Below are 19,340 nucleotides of genomic sequence, written 5' to 3'. Positions count from 1 at the left end.
CCTGGGCCCACCTCCCTTCTGGTTATAGCCCTAAAAGTGCTCTAATTGCCTCACCTATCCAAAGATGCTCCACAGGTAGCAGTTCTCCTCACAACGAAGCTGGAAAGGATTTTCTCCCAACTCCCCTCAGTCCTGTAGCTCTGGCAAGGCCCAGCCTCCTTCTGTATATCTTCTAGAATACATCACTTGACACCTACTTCTTGCTGGGCCTTTGCTAAGTGCTGATGACAGATGAACAAAGCTATTTCTACTCCCGGGGAGTTCCCAGTTTAAATGGTATCAGACAGGGAAACAGAATTTTATAAAGGAGTCAGGTACAAAGGGCTATGGCTTCCCAGAGGAGAGTAAGAGGGAAGGATTGCGAATACCTGGGAAGAGGCTAGAAAGGCATTCTGAAGAAGGCTGAAGGGTGAGTTGGAACATAACAGAAAGGAGAAAGAAGGTAAAGATAGAGCTGACAGACCAGAGCAAGCTTTGCCAGAGAGGCAGCCACTCCTGCTTACCAAGGACTCTTCCCTATTATCTGAGTCACTGAAGAAGGAAGACAGGTGTAGTGTTGTCTTTTCCTCTCCACAACTTCCCCAACCCCAACAATTGCTTGGCAGGCCTCTCCCTGTACCCTTCTCAATACTCCTGCTGAAGCACCAAGGGCACAGTAGTCCCTAGCCAAGGACTGACCAGAGCAGACATACTGTACTGTACACTGAAAATAGTAGCTACCATTTGTTTAGAAGAAACTGGGACATATAGCACCTTGGGAATATACTCAAGGTCACAAAACATCTGAGTGACAGAGCCAGTTTACTTGATTTCAAAGCTGGAACTTTTTATATAATAATTTGTTTCCTCTACACAAGTAGAGGGTGGGATTACAGAGTAGAAAAGAGCAATGAAATATAAATTAAAGACCTGGGTTTGAGTCATGGCTCTGCCATTTAAATGCTGAATGAACTCTAAACACTCACCTCATCTCTCTGAGCCTCATTTTCTCTGAGAAATTATCTGCAGAGAAGAAAAAGCCCCCTCAACGAATGATCTGCTGCCAGAGTGAGACATCAGCTTGGGCCTCCAACTGGACACTGCCTTGGGCATTGGTTTCTCAGATTATACCTAACACCTGGCTACTGGCACAGTTAGGGCAGCCCCACATGGGCCCTACTATGGGATCTACTATCAGCAAATGGACTCTGAGGTGACCCTCTGCTGAGCCAGTATAATCCCTTTTCCCTCTTTCTAAGCTTTGAAGCTGCTGTGAGTAGATGGATCATGCTCACTAAGCAGACCCTCCTGGCTACTGCACAAACAATCTCTGCTTTTAAGATTTCTCACACCTCAGACCAACAGCAGGCTTTTCATTAAGGTAGCCATGGCTGGCAGTTGTAACTGGCCCAGGTTCTCTGGAGTATTTATCTACTACATGCCTTATGATGAAGCGTGAGAACCACAGCCCTAAGAACTCACCAGGTGAAGAACACAGGTCAGAGCTAGCATAGGCCCTCATTCTAAATCCTGCATGGGCACTGGACAGGGAACAGCACTGGACTAGAGGTTTCAGTCCATGTTCAGATGAGAACACAAAGCCTAGAGTGACACAGATCAAGGGATTCTTTGCAGGATCCCACCAGGCAGGGCCCCACCCTTGCAGAGTCTCCTGGCAAAGAGCTTCCTAGTATTTTCCTCAAATTTCAGCTGGCAATTTTCAAAAATTTTCTTTAACAAGCCTCAGTAGGCAAGGATAAAAACAATATTTTCCATCAGGACAGCTGCTGGATTCCAAAATCTTAGTTCCCAGGAGTATACCCAGCTCTATCTGAGTCCTTGAGTGAGAGAACCAGGAACAGCCTTACTGACCAAGCCCATTTTACAGGTGAGGAAATCTAAGTGTAGGCAAGAGAACTGAATTGCCAAAGATCACTTGATAAGCCAAGGGCCACAGAATTCCTAAAGTAAAAGGATATAGATAGTAGTAGGAAGGAACAGACCTCCTGTCTTTTACACAGGACCCTATCAGCCAAAGGGTTTCCCAAAAAAATTATAGAATGTAGCAGCTGGAATCTTAAGGATCCATTAGCTCAATTGTTTCATGATACAAATCAGAAAACACATCCCGAGAAAAGTGACCTATACAAGGTCACACCGTGAGTGGCAGTTTTTAAAAGAGACCAATGTGCTTTCCTAAACTTAAGTTCTCTATATGAAAGTCCAGGAGTTACAAGAAAATCTAGAGGGCCCTGGCTGGTTTTTCTCAGTGGTTAGATCGTCAGCCCATGGACCAAAGGGTCTTGGGTCCAATTCCCGGCCAATGGCATGCACCTAGGTTGCAGGTTTGTCCCTGGCCCCTGTTGGGGCACATGCAGGAGGCAACCAATCGATGTGTCTCTCTCACACAGATGTTTCTCTCCCTCCTTCTAAAAAATCAATGGGAAAAAAAATACCCTCAGGTTATGTTTTTAAAAAGAATCTAGATGTACATAATGATGGTGACTGAGATATAATTCATACACCCTAAAATTCACTCTTTTAAAATGTGCAATTCAATGGTTTTAGCATATTTACAAGGTTATACAACTATCAGCACAATTAATTTTAAAACATTATCATTACTCCATAAAGAAATCACATACCCATTAGCAGTCACTTCCCATTTCCCACCCTACATGCCAGCTGCTTCTCTGGACTAGTCCTTGGCTCTATAGCGTTCTGCTGTTGGCATCCTCAACTGACGCCAACAGATCTCAAAGGGTGGGGAGTGAACCCTAAGAGCCTGTTTGATCAAGGCTAATCTTCTAAGAAATATTTGTTTCCCCTGAGTTCACTTAGAATAAGAAAAAGGATGTCAGACTCTTGCAGATCTTCAGGGGCTGGACCACCTAATTCTCTCGACTAACTTCTGGCAGAAGAGAACACCTTTCCTTAGGCCTGAGTGTGTCTCTATTGCTTCAGTGAAAGCCTACTTAGTCCTCTTTGGTTGTCCAAGAACACACATGTTCAACAATTACTTCATACATTCCGCACACCCACAGTGAGAGCAGGGAGAAGCGAAATAGCATTCAGCCCTTACCGGTTACTTTTATCCCTGAGCATAACTTTCATATTTTAGCCTTTGTGTTCCTCCTCAGGTTGTTTCCTCCACCACAATGCCCTCTCTGGCCACCTGAATGAAATACAGCCCTACCCCTCCTTAGAGGCAGAGCTCACATGCCACCTCTTTTATAGTATGCCTCCTCCACCCCTCCTCTGGAATTCAGAAGCACTGTGTACCTCTCTAGAACATTCATTTTATCCCCTTAGGGCAGAATATGATTCATCCAGGTCTTCCTACAGTTTCCAGCACAGCACTGGCACAAAGCAGATGTTTCATTAATGTATTTAATGAATAGATGTTGATATCTGGCTGGACTAAAATGTAAAACCATTTAATATCTCAACAGCAGCAGGAAATGTGGAGGCAGGTGTGCCCAGGAGACCCAGGACCTCAGCCCAGCCACCCCAACAGCCTTGGGTTCCATGGCACACCAGCAGCCCTTCTCTCCACAAGACTCACAGAGAGGAGGCCCGAAGAGCACTGTGTCCAGGGCCTTCAGCTGCAGCTTCTGCCGATGGCTCCGGTCTGTCATCTTTAGCACAGTCCCTGTCATGGTGGTGTTGGTTACAGCAAGCCTGTTGAAGCAAAGAGTAGGCATTCAGTTCCCTGCCAGCAAAGCTAGGAAGGATCCTGGTAAAACTCCTCACTTCTTCCAGGAACACTTCCATGACTCCTAGCACCTGGTGGCTGTTCCCTTCTGCATGCTAGAATACAAAGTTTATACCAGTGATGGCGAATCTATAACACGCGTGTCAGAGGTGACACGCGAACTTATTTTTTTGGTTGATTTTTCTTTGTTAAATGGCATTTAAGTATATAAAATAAATATCAAAAATATAAATCTTTGTTTTACTATGGTTGCAAATATCAAAAAATTTCTATATGTGACACAGCACCAGAGTTAAGTTAGGGTTTTTCAAAATGCTGACACGCCGAGCTCAAAAGGTTCGCCATCACTGGTCTATACCGATGGATCTCAGTGGTGGGTATGCAGAGACACATAACATTTACCAATAATTTGTTCACCATTCTCCACATGTCTACCTCTCCTGAGTATCCTAGTCTCTAAGGATATTCATTTGTGACCATTCCCACACCCAGGTGTAAACTTTCCATGTGCTTCCCCTTATAGGGATTATTCATTATATATCTGTCTCCACACTCACCATTTATAAATACATTCTCTTGTCCAGTCCTTGTCAAAATGTCACACTACATGACCCAGTGATTCTAGGGACCTCTGAATTATTCTAATCCTAACCCAATTAAATATATTTAATAATAATATATTTAACAGTCATTAAATATAAACCTGCTGATGACAAATACTGCATATCTTGTTAGCTTATACCTGTGTCACCGTAATTTACTCCCAATCAGATACAGTAATTTTTTATGACCTTCAATCATATTGTTAATAATAACTCTAATAAGAGACGGCCTGTAAACAAGAAAATGACCTTGGAAAAACTGAACTTTGTTTCTCTTCTGCTAGAACACAGTAGGTATAGGAGGAGAAGAGTCTAAGATATGAAAGATTGAAAAGCCACTTGTCTGGATCCCACAAGTGAGCATTTACAACTGTACTAACTAGTCCATAAAGTCAGAGCTCTTTTCTTTATTTTTTTTTTAGAAAAATTTCTCTCTTTCTCTCTCTCTCTCTCTCTCTCTCTCTCTCTCTCTCTCTCTCTCTCTCTCTCCATACCCTATCTGTGCATGAAATTCGTGCACAGGTAGGGTCCCTAGGCCTGGCCTGCAATCAGGGCTAATCTTCCCTGGCTGCCAGCAGCCAGCCCTGCCCCCTGCCGCCACCGCTGGTCGCCCTCTGTGTGTGGGGTGACCAGCGGGGCAATCGGGGCCCTGGTGCTGCCTGCATCCCCTTCTACCCACCCCCAGTTCCCGGTTCCCAGTTCCCCATTGGGCGATTGGAGCCTGCCAGCCAGGGAGAGGGATTAAGAAGCTGGCTGGAACCAAGATGGCGGCATAGGTTAATGCCGGAGTTTGCTGCTTTGAACAACTACTTCAAAAGTGAAACTAAAAGACGGAAGGGACATCACCCAGAACCACAGGAACGCTGGCTGAGTGGAAGTCCTACAACTAGGAGGAAAGAGAAACGCATACGGACACTCAGAGGAGGCGCAGTGCTGAAGTCAAATTCTGAGGTGCGGAGTGCGCGGAGCAGTGGGCACGGTTGGCGTTTTCAATCGGGAGGGAGTCGCAGACTCTGAGCTCCAGATCCGGGCGAGTCTTTAGCGACCCAGACTCAAACGGGAGAAGCGGGACTGTCTGGCTTCGGTCAGAGCGAGTGCAGCTTTCTCTCCGAGCTTTGCAGCGGGTGCTGGGACTCAGAGAGGCAGAGCCCCTGGGGACAGGACTGAGAGCCGCCATAACTGCTCTCTCCGGCCCACCCTGTTGATCCTGTGCGACCTGCCCCGCACAAGCCCTGCACACAGGCATTTGCCGGATAGCCTCAGGCAAAGGCTAGATTAGCAAGCACCTCCCTAGAGGACAGAAGTTCTCTCACTGCTGACACAGCTGATTCTCATAGCCACCTGGCCTGGAGGTCAAACCCTCCCTGGTATTAGCTACAACAATCAAGGTTTAATTATAAGACTGCGAACAAAGACCACTAGGGGGTGCACCAAGGAAGCATAACAAAATGCGGAGACAAAGAAACAGGACAAAATTGTCAATGGAAGATATAGAGTTCAGAACCACACTTTTAAGGTCTCTCAAAAACTGTTTAGAAGCCGCCGATAAACTTAATGAGATCTACAAGAAAACTAATGAGACCCTCGATGTTATATTGGGGAACCAACTAGAAATTAAGCATACATGGACTGAAATAACGAATATTATACAGACTCCCGACAGCAGACCAGAGGAGCGCAAGAATCAAGTCAATGATTTGAAATGCGAGGAAGCAAAAAACACCCAACCGGAAAAGCAAAATGAAAAAAGAATCCAAAAATGCGAGGATAGTGTAAGGAGCCTCTGGGACAGCTTCAAGCGTACCAACATCAGAATTATAGGGGTGCCAGAAGATGAGAGAGAGCAAGATATTGAAAACCTATTTGAAGAACTAATGACAGAAAACTTCCCCCACCTGGTGAAAGAAATGGACTTACAGGTCCAAGAAGCGCGGAGAACCCCAAACAAAAGGAATCCAAAGAGGACCACACCAAGACACATCATAATTAAAATGCCAAGAGCAAAAGTCAAAGAGAGAATCTTAAAAGCAGCAAGAGAAAGAAACTCAGTTACCTACAAGGGAATACCCATACGACTGTCAGCTGATTTCTCAACAGAAACTTTGCAGGCCAGAAGGGAGTGGCAAGAAATATTCAAAGTGATGAATACCAAGAACCTAAAACCAAGATTACTTTATCCAGCAAAGCTATCATTCAGAATTGAAGGTCAGATAAAGAGCTTCACAGATAAGGAAAAGATAAAGGAGTTCATCACCACCAAACCAGGATTATATGAAATGCTGAAAGGTATCCTTTAAGAAGAGGAAGAGGAAGAAAAAGGTAAAGATACAAATTATGAACAACAAACATGCATCTATCAACAAGTGAATCTAAGAATCAAGTGAATAAATAATCTGATGAACAGAATGAACTGTTGATTATAAAAGAATCAGGGACATAGAAAGGGAATGGACTGACTATTCTTGGGGGGGAAAGGGGTGTGGGAGATGCGGGAAGAGACTGGACAAAAATCGTGCACCTATGGATGAGGACAGTGGGTGGGGAGTGAGGGCGGAGGGTGGGGCGGGAACTGGGAGGAGGGGAGTTATGGGGGGGAAAAAGAGGAACAAATGTAATAATCTGAACAATAAAGATTTAATTAAAAAAAAATTAAAAAAAAAAAAAAAAGAAGCTGGCTGGTAGGCTCAGATGATCGGGGCCTGTGGGCTGGGGGCAGCTCCTGTGTTAAGCATCTGCCCCCTCGTGGTCAGTGCATGTCATAGCCGACTGGTCATTCTGCCATCTGGTCGATTTGCACATTATGCTTTTATATAGAGAGATATAGAGATATATTTCAGAGAGGAAGGGAGATGGAGAGAAAGATAGAAACATCAATGATGAGAGAAAATTATTGATCAACTACTTCCTGCACGCACCCTACTGGGGATTGAGCCCACAACCCAGGCATGTGCCCTTGCCTGGAATTGAACCTGGGACCCTTCTGCCCACAGGCCGACCCTCTATCCACTGAGCCAAATGGCTAGGGCTAGAGCTCTTTTCAAATGCATATCTTTGTTTCCCCAGATAGAAAAGAAGCTTCTGACATCAGAGTGTGTGTTTATACTCCTGCCTGGGCATGCAGGAGCAGCTACGTCCTTCTCTAGTCTGAGAAGCAATCGAGCCCACCTACAAGAGAGGCAAGGAGACACTGATAGGAAGTAGGGGGGTCAGCTCTATCATTGAGTGACTAGTCTAATCACAAGCTGCTGAGTCCCTCCCCTAAGGCCTCAGTTTCCTTCTGTGTAAACTTATGTAAAATCAGATGCTTCCTATAAGCCTGAGAATTCTTGGAGACCCTCTTTAGAGCACTTCTACCAGTTGTACTGAACTTCATCTGACTGAGCAAAACAAGTGTCATCTTTTGTACAGTCTATTTGTCAAAAAAACCTATGAATTTGACTGCTATCTACTTCTAAGCTATGAAACAAATGAAAACCATTTATGGCTAACATTTAGTAAGCAACTACTGTGTATCTTGTACTGTTCTGACACTACATTCAATACCTAATTTACTTCTCATGATTCTAAGAACTCAGTTCTATTATTAGCTCCACTTTACAGATGTGAAAACTGAGACTTAGAATTAAGTAACTTGCCTAGTCACATAGCAAGTAAGCAACAAAGCCAAGACACAAACTCAAATCTGCTGGATTCTTTCCATTGTATCGTGCTACCTAGTGATGGGCTTAGAACCATCCCTACTCTATGCACTGAAGGCTCCATGCTTCTGCTGTTACCAGAGTACCACAGCTTGGCTTCTTCTATTCCTGAGCCCAGCCTAGCTGGATCTGGTCTTAGATCTAATCCTAGCCACAGGAGGGCTAAGTAAGACCATGACCAGGGAACTGACTTATCGTAGGCTTTAGTTTTAATCCAAGCATAGCCATTCCTCAAGGTGAAACGGTCCAGTGATCCACAAGGCACTGCCACTATTTCCATGGGTAATGAGAAAGAAACCTAAATCCTGGCGCTTCATGATCAATCATCTATTCAATTGCTTGTTTTGTCCATCAAACCTGGAGTTCCTAAAAGCAGATATGAGGTCTAATGCTTGTCTTTGTCCTCAGGACCCATGGCATATGGTAGGTGCTTGGTAAAATTTGTCAAATAGAACTGAACTGAATACTTCCAGGAAATCCATCTTCAACTGCATGGGGCAAGAGGGAGAAGCAGTGAAAAAAGCAGGGCACTTAGAACCAGGCAGACCTAGGTTCAAATCCCAGTTCTGCCACTTGCCAGCTTGGATAAATCATAAAATATTTGAAATTTAGTTTGTGCAGCTAAAAGTTGGGACAGTAATTCCTTCCTCCCAGAATTGTGTGAATCAATTAAAATAATAGGTAAGAAAGCACTCTATAAAGAGATGCACAAACATTAAGATTATTATTCTCTCCAGGGCAGGGAGAGCTATGAAGAGAAAGTTACAGGCAGCAGAAGAGGGAACAGCCAGCTCAGCTGGGCCTGGACAGCAGTGTCTGGTAGTTCTGTGGCTGGAGACTACAATGTGTGGGAATTCCAACAGCTTTCTCCTCCACTTTCCCCTTTGCTGAAGCTCATAACCAGATGCACCTACATAATAAGATGACAGAATATACATATACACAATCAGCACTTACCAGACAGTAAGCCCTTTGAGGACAAGAGCAGGCTGTTGTCACCTTTATCCCCAGCCCCCAGCACAAGTGCTTGGCACAGAGCAGGTACCCAGTAAATATTCGTTGAATGAATAAGTAAATGGATTAATGACTGAATGACATATGGCACTAGTTTGATATAACAAGAAGTCCAAGCAGTACTCCATCTCCTCCCCACTCCCACCCCAAGCCCTAGCATATTATGCCTGCAAAGGAGGCAAAGTTAGGGCACAATACCTATTGGAGGAGTCATTCCAGAGAGGAGGTTGTGTCCAATGGCAGTCAGCCCCCACCTCTGCACAATTTCTTTAGAGTAGATTAACTGATATGCATAATTCTGTGGAGGCTAAAAGAGCCCCAGAGACTCCTGGGCAACAAAAGAGACAGCTGGGTGAAGGGGGCGTGAAAGAGCAATAAAGAGAAACACCACAGAGTTTGATGTAAGAATTAAATGAGATACTGTATAAAAAGTGTTGAAGTAGAGTGTCTAGCATGTACTAAGCACTCAATAAATGGCAGCTATTAGTACTATTCCCAGTATTGATAGAAATATTAAATAAGAGAATGGATTCTAAGTAGTCATCTGTTTTATGGCAAGTGCACAGTAGATATGAGAAGAGGAGAGGTCTATAGATTCTACCCTAAAAAGGGTGTAACCTCATTTAACTGGCCACAGTAACCTGAAGGCAGGCCAATCCCAGCCCATTTCCTGTACTACAAGTGAGAGAACCCAGTCTGACCTTGGCATGGCATGGCCACTGAGCTGCAGCTTCCGGAAGGTCTCCTCATACTGAGGCAGCTCCACATATGTGATTAGCCACTGCACCACCTCGTCCACGGTCCAGTTGTACACTGTGGGAAGAGAGCAGCAAAGCCATGACTCCAGCACGCCAAGCAAGGCTCACATTTGCTGTCACAGTCACACTGACCTTAACATTTACACATGTTTATGTGTTTAACATTTCATTCTCCCATAAAATCCTACATAAAAAAAGGAATACACACTCTACTTTTTATTTATGTATATACACAGGGGTGGGCAAAAGTAGGTTTACAGTTGTTTGAATGGAGAAAAACATTAATAACAATACAAGAATAAACTGTTTTTTATATTTGCAACTTTTTCCCACCCCTGTAATTACTAGCAGCAGGAAAAGTGAAGGCAGGTGTTATATCATGTATGTTATATGATTATTTAGTCACATATCTCTCTTCTCCATTATACTATAAATTACATTTAATTACATATACTATATGATATTATATAAAGAGAGATGGATCCAAATGATGTCACTTAAGCACTGAGTCAGTTCACAAGTTGCTAGCCCTATTGACAGATTTTTAAATTTTGTGTAACAAGTAAATTTCCCCTTCTGTTTATATCAGATTGAAAAGATTTTCTGTCACAACACGAGCCAATTCTAAATGACATAATTACTGAGTGATCACTAACAACATGTAGAATCACATCATCACCCTACATGGCCACGGTAGCTAGTCATTCCTCAATATTATAATGTTGTGATTTAAAAAAAAATCCTTACCCAAGGATATGGTGTGTGTTGTTTTGTTTTGTTTTTTTATATATTTTTTATTGGTTTCAGGGAGGAAGGGAGAGGGATAGAAACATCAATGATGAGAAAGAATCATTGATTGGCTGCCTCCTGCACGCCTCCTACTGGGGATTGAGCCCGCAACCCAGGCATGTGCCCTTGACCAGAGTCGAATCCAGGACCCTTCAGTTCACAGGCTAACGCTCTATCCACTAAACCAAACCGGCTAGGGCAGCGGTTCTCAACTAGTGGGTCGCGACCCCTTTGGTGGTCGAACGACCCTTTCACAGGGGTTGCCTAAGACCATCCTGCATATCAGATATTTACATTATGATTCATAACAGTAGCAACATTACAGTTATGAAGTAGCAACGAAAATAATTTTATGGTTGGGTCACAACATGAGGAACTGTATTTAAAGGGCCAGAAGGTTGAGAACCACTGGTGTGTTTTTATTGATTTTTAGAGAGAGGAAGGGAGAGAAAGAGAGAGAGAGAGAAACATCAATGTGAGAGAAACATTAACCAGAAATAGAACCACAACCTTTTTGGTGTATGGGACAATACTCCAACCAACTGAGCCAACTGGCCAGGGTATAATGTTGTGATTTAAAAAATAATCCTTTTAAGATAATTTTAATATGTGTGTGTTATTTAGACACCTAGATAACAAACTGAAAAGAAAGGAATAGAAGTGGACTTAATGCACAAGGAATAAGTTTGAACCAAGGTGAAGGTCAAATGACATCATGATGCATAACATAAATAAAAGTTTCATAGTAGTGTGAATAGAGAAAGATGATGGGAGGACTGAGTCGTCAGATGGCAGCCAGTAATAAAGGCATGCTGAACTTAAAGTGCCAGGGACAATTGAGTTTCAGTAAAATGGTATCATTTTATTGGATTTGAAGTTAGTTTTTATTTAATATCTAAATCCATTTTTGTTTATATTTGCATACAAATTTTATATAGCAACTTAAACCTCATTTTATGTTTATACACATTTAAGTAACATTACAGTAAAAATAATTTTTTAAAAAATATATTTTATTGATTTTTTACAGAGAGGAAGGGAGAGAGATAGAGAGTTAGAAACATCGATGAGAGAGAAACATCGATCAGCCGCCTCCTGCACATCTCCTACTGGGGATGTGCCTGCAACCCAGATACATGCCCTTGACCGGAATCGAACCTGGGACCTTTCAGTCCGAAGGCCGACGCTCTATCCACTGAGCCAAACCGGGTTTGGCACAGTAAAAACAATTTAAGCTAGCATTTTAGGTCTGAGATAAATTATTTCCCTTACAAGGAATTTGTACATTCCTCAATGTACAAATTCTGAAAACTACTGGAGCAGCAAGAAGCCTAAAAAGTTTTGAAGCAGAATGAGATGGTAAGCTTTATCATCCTCCTTGCTTAAGATTCCTATCACTATAAAAAACTGTCTTTCATTAGAATGCTGTCTAATTTCCTTTTAATAATTAGAAAACATTAAGGCATAGGCCATGTCCCATTCATTTTTGCTCCCCCCATTGTCTCTAAAATAGAGCTTCATATACAGTGGCATTAATAAGAATTTACTCAAAGAATAACTACCCTAAGTGAGAACTTCCAAAAACATTCTGACTATGGGCTGAACAGCAATCTCCTTAGACTAATATACCAATCGTGTAGATGGTTAACTTCTGAAATGCTTGTAAAAAAAAAAAATAGGCATTCCTCTGGTAGGCACACCTGAGATCTTAGGTTGTTTCTGTCACTCTCACATAAGATAGAGAAGTTGGACAGCTGGGCCCTGTCCCTTCATTCTCCTCCTTCCCCTACAAGGGAACCCAGCACTGGTCCAAAGTAGACCCTCAGAAAGATATCCTGAATGAAACAAATTTGAAGGCATAAATGCTCCAATCTCTTGATGTTCTCAAGAAGCTACTGGAGCTCAGGAGGAAAGTTCTGAAGCCAACAGACTTTGGAGATAGATTAGACTATTTGCAGAGACACCGGAGGTGAGAAGGGAAAGGTGCCATGGGATGAAATGAAGCAGGTATAGTGCCCTAAGGCTATATCCTAGAAGACAAGATGCTAGAGGTTTAAGTGAAGAGTGCCTAGTCATTGCTTGGCCAAATTTCTAATTCCTAGACTAAAATACTGTGTAAAGAAAAGAGTAATTAATTTCCAAGAGATATGTTCAAATTCTAGGGCTTGGAAAAGGAGGGATGACAGAGCTGGGATTAAAGAAGCATTACAGAAAGTAGAGTGTACTAGCCATTATTCCTGAAAATGAATATATTGCCACACACATTACAAATGTGATCATTTACTATGGTTTGGAGTATCAGGTAATAAAGGTGTAGTAGAGTGACACACAGACATGAGGCAGGCAGACAAGTGCTAGCCTGTAAAGTACAGAGAAAAACACACTCCTGCCACTGCTGCCAAGAAAGCTCAGTCCCATCCAGGACAAAGGGGCCTTTTTGCTGGGCATATGGAGTGGAAAGAAGTCCACTATTTTATTGCTAGAAAGGCCTGAGGCCAGTGGTGCTACAAAGGCCTTTTGTCTACTGGGAGGACGCCTTGATACAAGCCTGAGCACAGACCTTTGGTATGCAGGAACTCATCTATCTATACCCTACCCTGCAGTGGAGACAGGCAGGAGTCACTCCAGACCAGGGTTTCTCAGTCTCTGCACCAATGACATTTTGGACAGGATACTTGTTTATTGTGGGGTGGTAGCCTGTGTATTGTAAGATGTTTATCAACATCCCTGGCATCTACTCACTAGATGCCAATGACATGCTGCCAGTCATGACCATGAGAAATTTCTCCAAATTCTACCAAATGTTCCCTAGGGCACAAAATTGCCCCCAACTGAAAACTACCGTTCTAAACACTACATTAGGTGAGGCAGAGGGCTTATAAGGGGTCACTGCAATCCAGCGAGGAACGACTCTGTACACACTCAGCGCTATAGAGCTAAGCTATAGGGAAAAGGATAATGGTTCAATATGCCAGGCCAAACCTCAAGGCAGTTGGTTTTAGTTTTTGTTTTCTGTGTTCAACATATCATTCTGTTGCCGGGGCCAGTTTGGCTCAGTGGATGGAGCGTTGGCCTGCGGACTGAAAGGTCCTGGGTTTGATTCCGATCAAGGGCATGTACCTGGGTTGCAGGCACATCCCCAGTAGGAGATGTGCAGGAGGCGGCTGATCAATGTTTCTCTCTCATCAATGTTTCTGGCTCTCTATCTCTCTCCCTTCCTCTCTGTAAAAAATCAATACAATATATTTAAAACACACACACACACACAAAAAAAAACAAAAAACATATCATTCTGTTACCTAGGCAGATGCCCTACCTACGTAGGGCGTGGCAGCATGGAGTTGTTCAACCAGAGTCACTGCAGTCTAAATAAAATAAGCCAGAATGGGCTGCATTCTTGTCAGATAGCAACCCCATGTTCCAGCATGAAGAGCTCATTGAGCAGTCAAGTTGAGATATCATCAGAGTCCTTTGTCCCTACAGTTCAAGTACCTAAAAGTTAAAATGCTTTCTCATTCCAGAAGAGAAAATGAGAAGTTTCCCTGGGCCAAAGTGAGGGAGGAGGCAATAGCAGGTACAGAGAGGCTGTGGCTGTCAGTGAAAGGCAAGGAGAACTTAATACAGATACAGGCTCCAAATGAATCATATATCCAAATCCTAGTAGGACATTCAAACCAGAGGTAGTCTATGATCAGTCTTTCATCCCCCTGAGCCTGTCCATGTGGCCCCTTGAGAGATCAAAGACTAAATCTCGGGGGAAAATAGCAATACTACACAGAACCAGAGAAGGCTAACCCCTAGAGTTTTCAGCAACAAACAGTCCTTCATAAGAGGATTGAATAAGGTGACTAAATTTGTAGTCTCAAACCTGTTTCCCCCAAACCTTTTTAATGACATAATCTACCTGCAAAAAGGTTTTGAGCACACACTGCCAATATATGAATATCTTTTTATGAATCAGACATTAGATATAGTTTAAAACAGATATAAAAATTAAAGTGTGAGATAAAAATAACCGCAATATAAATACAAGCTCTAGTATTTTCTTATGGCACCCCAACTGATTGTCTTGTGCGAGCCCTGCTGAAGTGTGCATACTGCCATTGGAAACTATGAGACTAGCAATCTAACTGATCCCAACACATATGACCTGCACTTCACAGTCTTGTCCTAGAGGCTGCTTCTGCTGTAGCTCTTAACTTTGGAGTCCTCTTCTAGAATCAGTATCTTATATTATTTATTTATTCATCCTTGAACATTGCTCTCAGACTTCTAGGTCTTTGTTATTTCCAGAAAAGCTCTTTTCCCTCCTCTGGCCTCCTAAGCACCAACTAATCCTTAAAACCCAGCTCTATCTCTTCACTTAATGAAAGTCTTTGGAGCCCATTTCAAAACCCCCCATTATAAAACCTGCAAAATAACTACTAGTTCTCCCTTCTCTGCTTACTTAGCATTTTCTTTATATATAGTTCTTTTCTTTCATGTATGTTATATGATTATTTAGTCACATATCTCTCTTCTCCATTATACTATAAGCAATTTGATAGGGAACTTATCTTTTCCATTTATGTATTTTTCAGTATCTAACACAAGACTACATAATTCTAAGTACTCTGTAAAGTTTACTGAATGAACAAAAGAATATATATAAATGAATGAATGAGCAAACAATAGCTACTTGTGGATCCTGGATCATTTATTATACATCCCATCAGTATTTATTTTCTTTTTTTTTTTTCTTCTTCAATTTTTTCTCTTTTTTTTTTTAATATATTTTTTATTGATTAAGATATTACATATGTGTCCTTGTCCCCACGTTACCCTCTACCCCCCACGCCCCCAACCCCCGCTCATGCCCTCACCCCCCCGTTGTCCATGTCCATTGATTAGGCCTATATGCTTGCATATAAGTCCTTTGGTTGATCTTTTCCCCTTACCCCCACCCTCCCCTACCTTCCCTCCAAGTCCCGACAGTCCAATCAATGCCTCTCCGTCTCTGGATCAGTCCTTGTTCATCAACTTATGTTGTTCATTATATTCCACAAATGAGTGAGATCATGTGGTATTTATCCGCTCTCCAGTTCCATCCATGCTGTGGCAAATGGTAAGAGTTCCTTTTTCTTCTTCCTCTTCTTAAAGAATACCTTTCAGCATTTCATATAATGCTGGTTTGGTGGTGATGAACTCCTTTAGCTTTTTCTTATCCGTGAAGCTCTTTCTCTGACCTTCTATTCTGAATGATAGCTCTGCTGGATAAAGTAATCTTGGTTGCAGGTTCTTGCTATTCATCACTTTGAATATTTCTTGCCAGTCTCTTCTGGCCTGCATGGTTTCTGTTGAGAAATCAGCTGACAGTCGTATGGGTACTCCCTTGTAGGTAACTGACTGTCTTTCTCTTGCTGCTTTTAAGATTCTCTCTTTATCTTTTGCTCTTGGCATTTTAATTATGATGTGTCTTGGTGTGGTCCTCCTTGGATTCCTTTTGTTTGGGGTTCTCTGCGCTTCCTGGACTTGTAAGTCCATTTCTTTCACCAGGCAGGGGAAGTTTTCTGTCATTATTTCTTCAAAAAGGTTTTCAATATCTTGCCCTCTCTCTCCTTCTGGTACCCTTATAATTCTGATGTTGGTACGCTTGAAGTTGTCCCAGAGGTTCCTTACACTATCTTCATATTTTTGGAATCTCTTTTCTTTTTTCTTTTTCGGTTGGGTATTTTTTGTTTCTTTGTATTTCAAATCTTTGACTTGATTCTTGAGATCCTCTTGTCTGCTGCTGGATCTCTGTAAATTATTCTTTATTTCAGTCAGTGTATGCTTAATTTCTAGTTGGTCCTTTTTCATGTCCTCCATGGTCTCACTATACTTATTGAGGGATTCATTAAATTTATCGGCAGTTTCCATAAAATTCTTGAAAAACCTTATAAACGTGGCCTTGAACTCTAAATCCAATGGTTTGCTTTCCTCCATTTCTGCCATTTGTGACCTGTTTCTTTGTCTCCGCATTTTGGCAGCTTCCCTGTGTTGATAGAGTGGCCCTGTGCGCCAGGTGTCCTGTAGGGCCCAGTAGCTCAGCCTCCCCAGTTTCCTGGGGTGGACACTCTTGGTGCACTCTTGGTGCCTTGGTTGTTGTAGAATCACTGGGAGGAATTGACCTCCAGGCCAATTGGCTGTGAGAATCAGCTGTGTCTAAAGTGGGAGAACTTCTGTGCTGAAGACACCCTTTTGGGGCAAGACTTGCTTCAGTGGGGCTTTGGTGCTCACTGAGTCTGCTCCCTGAGTGTGTCCCTTATGGATCTGAGGAGTTGCAGTCTGGATGGACCCCCTCTGACCACTGGGTACAGTGGCTCCTGGATCTAAGGAGGTGCTAATTCAGCTTCTGCCTGAGGCCACACAGCAGGAGCCACGAAGAGGCTCAGCTGTGAATCAATGCAAGCCGCTGCGGGGCCTTGGGCCTTCTCTTGGAAGTTCAGGGTCTGCCTGGTTCGGCTGCAGTTAGGTACATTCACATGCAAAAGCCTCTGCCGCAGCCTGGGTGGGGCGGGGTCTCAGGGAGCCAAAGGGCGGAGAAGCAGCTATGGCCGATTCTCCGCCCGGAGTCGCGCGTCTCAGTGTCCCGGTAACGGCTGCAAGCACCTCTGAGGGAAAGCCGCCCTCAAGTTCGCCCGCTGCCGGACAGACCAGCCTCTCCCCGTATGAGACCTGGGTCCCCAGAGACTTCCCGGAACCGGAGTTCAGAGCAGTCAGGAGCCTGTGATTCAAAAAGACAGCCGCGTCCTCAGGTGCTACCCCCTTTCCTCGCGCACGCGCGAGCCGCCGTACCTCTGCACTTCACCTCCGCAGCTCCTCTGGCTCTCAGCGTGCTTTTCTTTCCTTCTAGTTGTAGAATTTACACTCAGCCAGCCTTCCTGTTGTTCTGGATGATGTTTGCTCAGTCCTTTGCGGTAATTTTCGATTGTTGTGTGAGGTGACAATTTCCCGGTGTTTACCTATGCCGCCATCTTAGTTGCTTCCAGTATTTATTTTCTAACTAACAGCAACACTCTTCCCGACAGACTTCTTATGGAAGTAAATAGGGGGGGGAAAGACATTTATCCTATATATATCTGTAGGGAACCCCAATAATTGATTTTTAGTTAGCTTCTCAAATAGTAAAGATATAACCTGGCCTCCATCCTGTGTTGCATAGATAGGAAAGGGCCTTTTCCATTTGAGAAAGATGTTTATATTAAATGAGTAAAACCTCCTGTTTTATCCTTAGATAACCACAAAAAAATAAGTTATTCAGGATTGACAAATCTCTGGGCATTTTAGAATACTGCTTGTTATTATCCTATCTAATAATAGACAAACATGGTAATTAATCGTACCTCCAACATGCTTCCCATTGGCGAATCAGGGCGATATGCAAATTAACTGCCAACCAAGATGGCGGTTAATTTGCATACATAGGCGCAATCATGGGAGGCGAATGGGATCGGAAACCCAGGCGGCAGGCAAGAGCTGGGGGCGGGCAAAGGCGGCCCTGCCAGCCACCTTTGCCCAATCCCCAGCAGGTGATCGCCATTAGAAAGCCTGGAGGCAGGCGAGGCAACAACCCCAGGCCGGGGGCTTGGGCTGCCTGCAGCCGGTGATCGCATTGCGGATCGGAGGGAGAGAGAGCCCAGGTGCAGGCCAGCTGGCAACCCCGGAACCCCCGAGGCCGGGGGTGCCGGCTGGCCTGCTTCCCCGTGATCACCATGGCGATCAGAGGGAGAGAGAGCCTGGGCGCAGGCCAGCCGGCAACCCCGGACTCCCCGGGGCCGAGGGTGCCGGCTGGCCGGCTTCCCCGTGATTGCCATGGCACCCCCGGCACCTCAGCACCTGAGATGCAAAGGTTGGGGATGAAATGACTTTTCCCAACCACATCTGCAAATATCCTGGGGAAGGCATCACTGAAGAGTTCACAACAACTCTTTTACTTGGCAAGGAAGAAAACAGTTGGCAACTGGAAACAATCCCTTACATCAAAGGCCCCTCTGAGTAAAAAAGAATATTTCCAAAGTAAAGGAGGCAGCAGGCAAAAATAATAGGTTCTCATGACTTCACTGAAGTTTGAGCATATTGACAGAGTCAAAACGAACAGACAAATTAAAACAGACAGTGGGCCAAACCAGTTTGGCTCAATGGATAGAACGTCGGCCTGCGGACTGAAGGGTCCCAGGTTCGATTCCGGTCAAGGGCATGTACCTTGGTTGCGGGCACATCCCCAGTAGGAGGTGTGCAGGAGGCAGCTGATCGATGTTTCTCTCTCATCGGTGTTTCTAACTCTCTATCCCTCTCCCTTCCTCTCTGTAAAAAAAAACAATGAAATATATTTAAAAAAAAGAAAGAAAGAAACATCAAAGATGAGAGAGAATCATTAATCGGCTGCCTCCTACACGCCCCGTACTGGGGATCAAGCCCACAACCTGGGCATGTGGCCTGACCTGGAATCAAACTGTGACTTCCTGGTTCATAGGTCGATGCTAAACCACTGAGTCACACTGGCCGGGCTCAATTCTAATTTATAAATTCATTCCAAGGACATATACAGCTTGAAAAGCTTTGGAAGTAGTTTAAAAAAAAACCCAGCTTTTAAGTAACAAGAAAACAGTTATAGAAGAAAGTTTAAATTAAAAGAAAAAATTGTTTTGATTTATTCAAGAGTGGGAACATCCTCCATGAAAATGTGTACCTTGACTGTGGATGGCTGGGAGGCCTTATCACACCTTAAGAATTCAAATGCTTTTTACAATGAAAAGAAAGAGAG

At 43.6% G+C, this 19,340-nt stretch overlaps 1 protein-coding gene across 17 annotated transcripts in view; it reads right to left on the bottom strand.

The window, feature by feature from the left end:
* STIM1 (stromal interaction molecule 1) overlaps positions 1-19,340 on the bottom strand; it is a 227,183-nt gene that overhangs the window by 30,203 nt on the left and 177,640 nt on the right. For all 17 annotated transcript variants that reach the window (XR_004970392.1, XR_004970393.1, XM_036325164.1 and 14 more), the window contains 2 exons: positions 9,710-9,821; positions 3,545-3,660 (listed from right to left, as the gene is read on the bottom strand). Coding sequence is in view for 15 of the 17 variants with exons in the window: in XM_036325164.1 (XP_036181057.1) it covers positions 3,545-3,660; positions 9,710-9,821 (228 nt within the window). In the remaining 2 variants the exon portion in view is untranslated. The remainder of the gene's footprint in view (positions 1-3,544; positions 3,661-9,709; positions 9,822-19,340) is intronic.

The sequence above is a fragment of the Myotis myotis genome, unplaced genomic scaffold, assembly GCF_014108235.1.
Source record: "Myotis myotis isolate mMyoMyo1 unplaced genomic scaffold, mMyoMyo1.p scaffold_m19_p_10, whole genome shotgun sequence".
NCBI lineage: Eukaryota > Metazoa > Chordata > Mammalia > Chiroptera > Vespertilionidae > Myotis > Myotis myotis.
The sequence above is the reverse complement of the archived record's forward strand: the minus strand, read 5'-3'. Positions and strand labels throughout refer to the sequence as shown.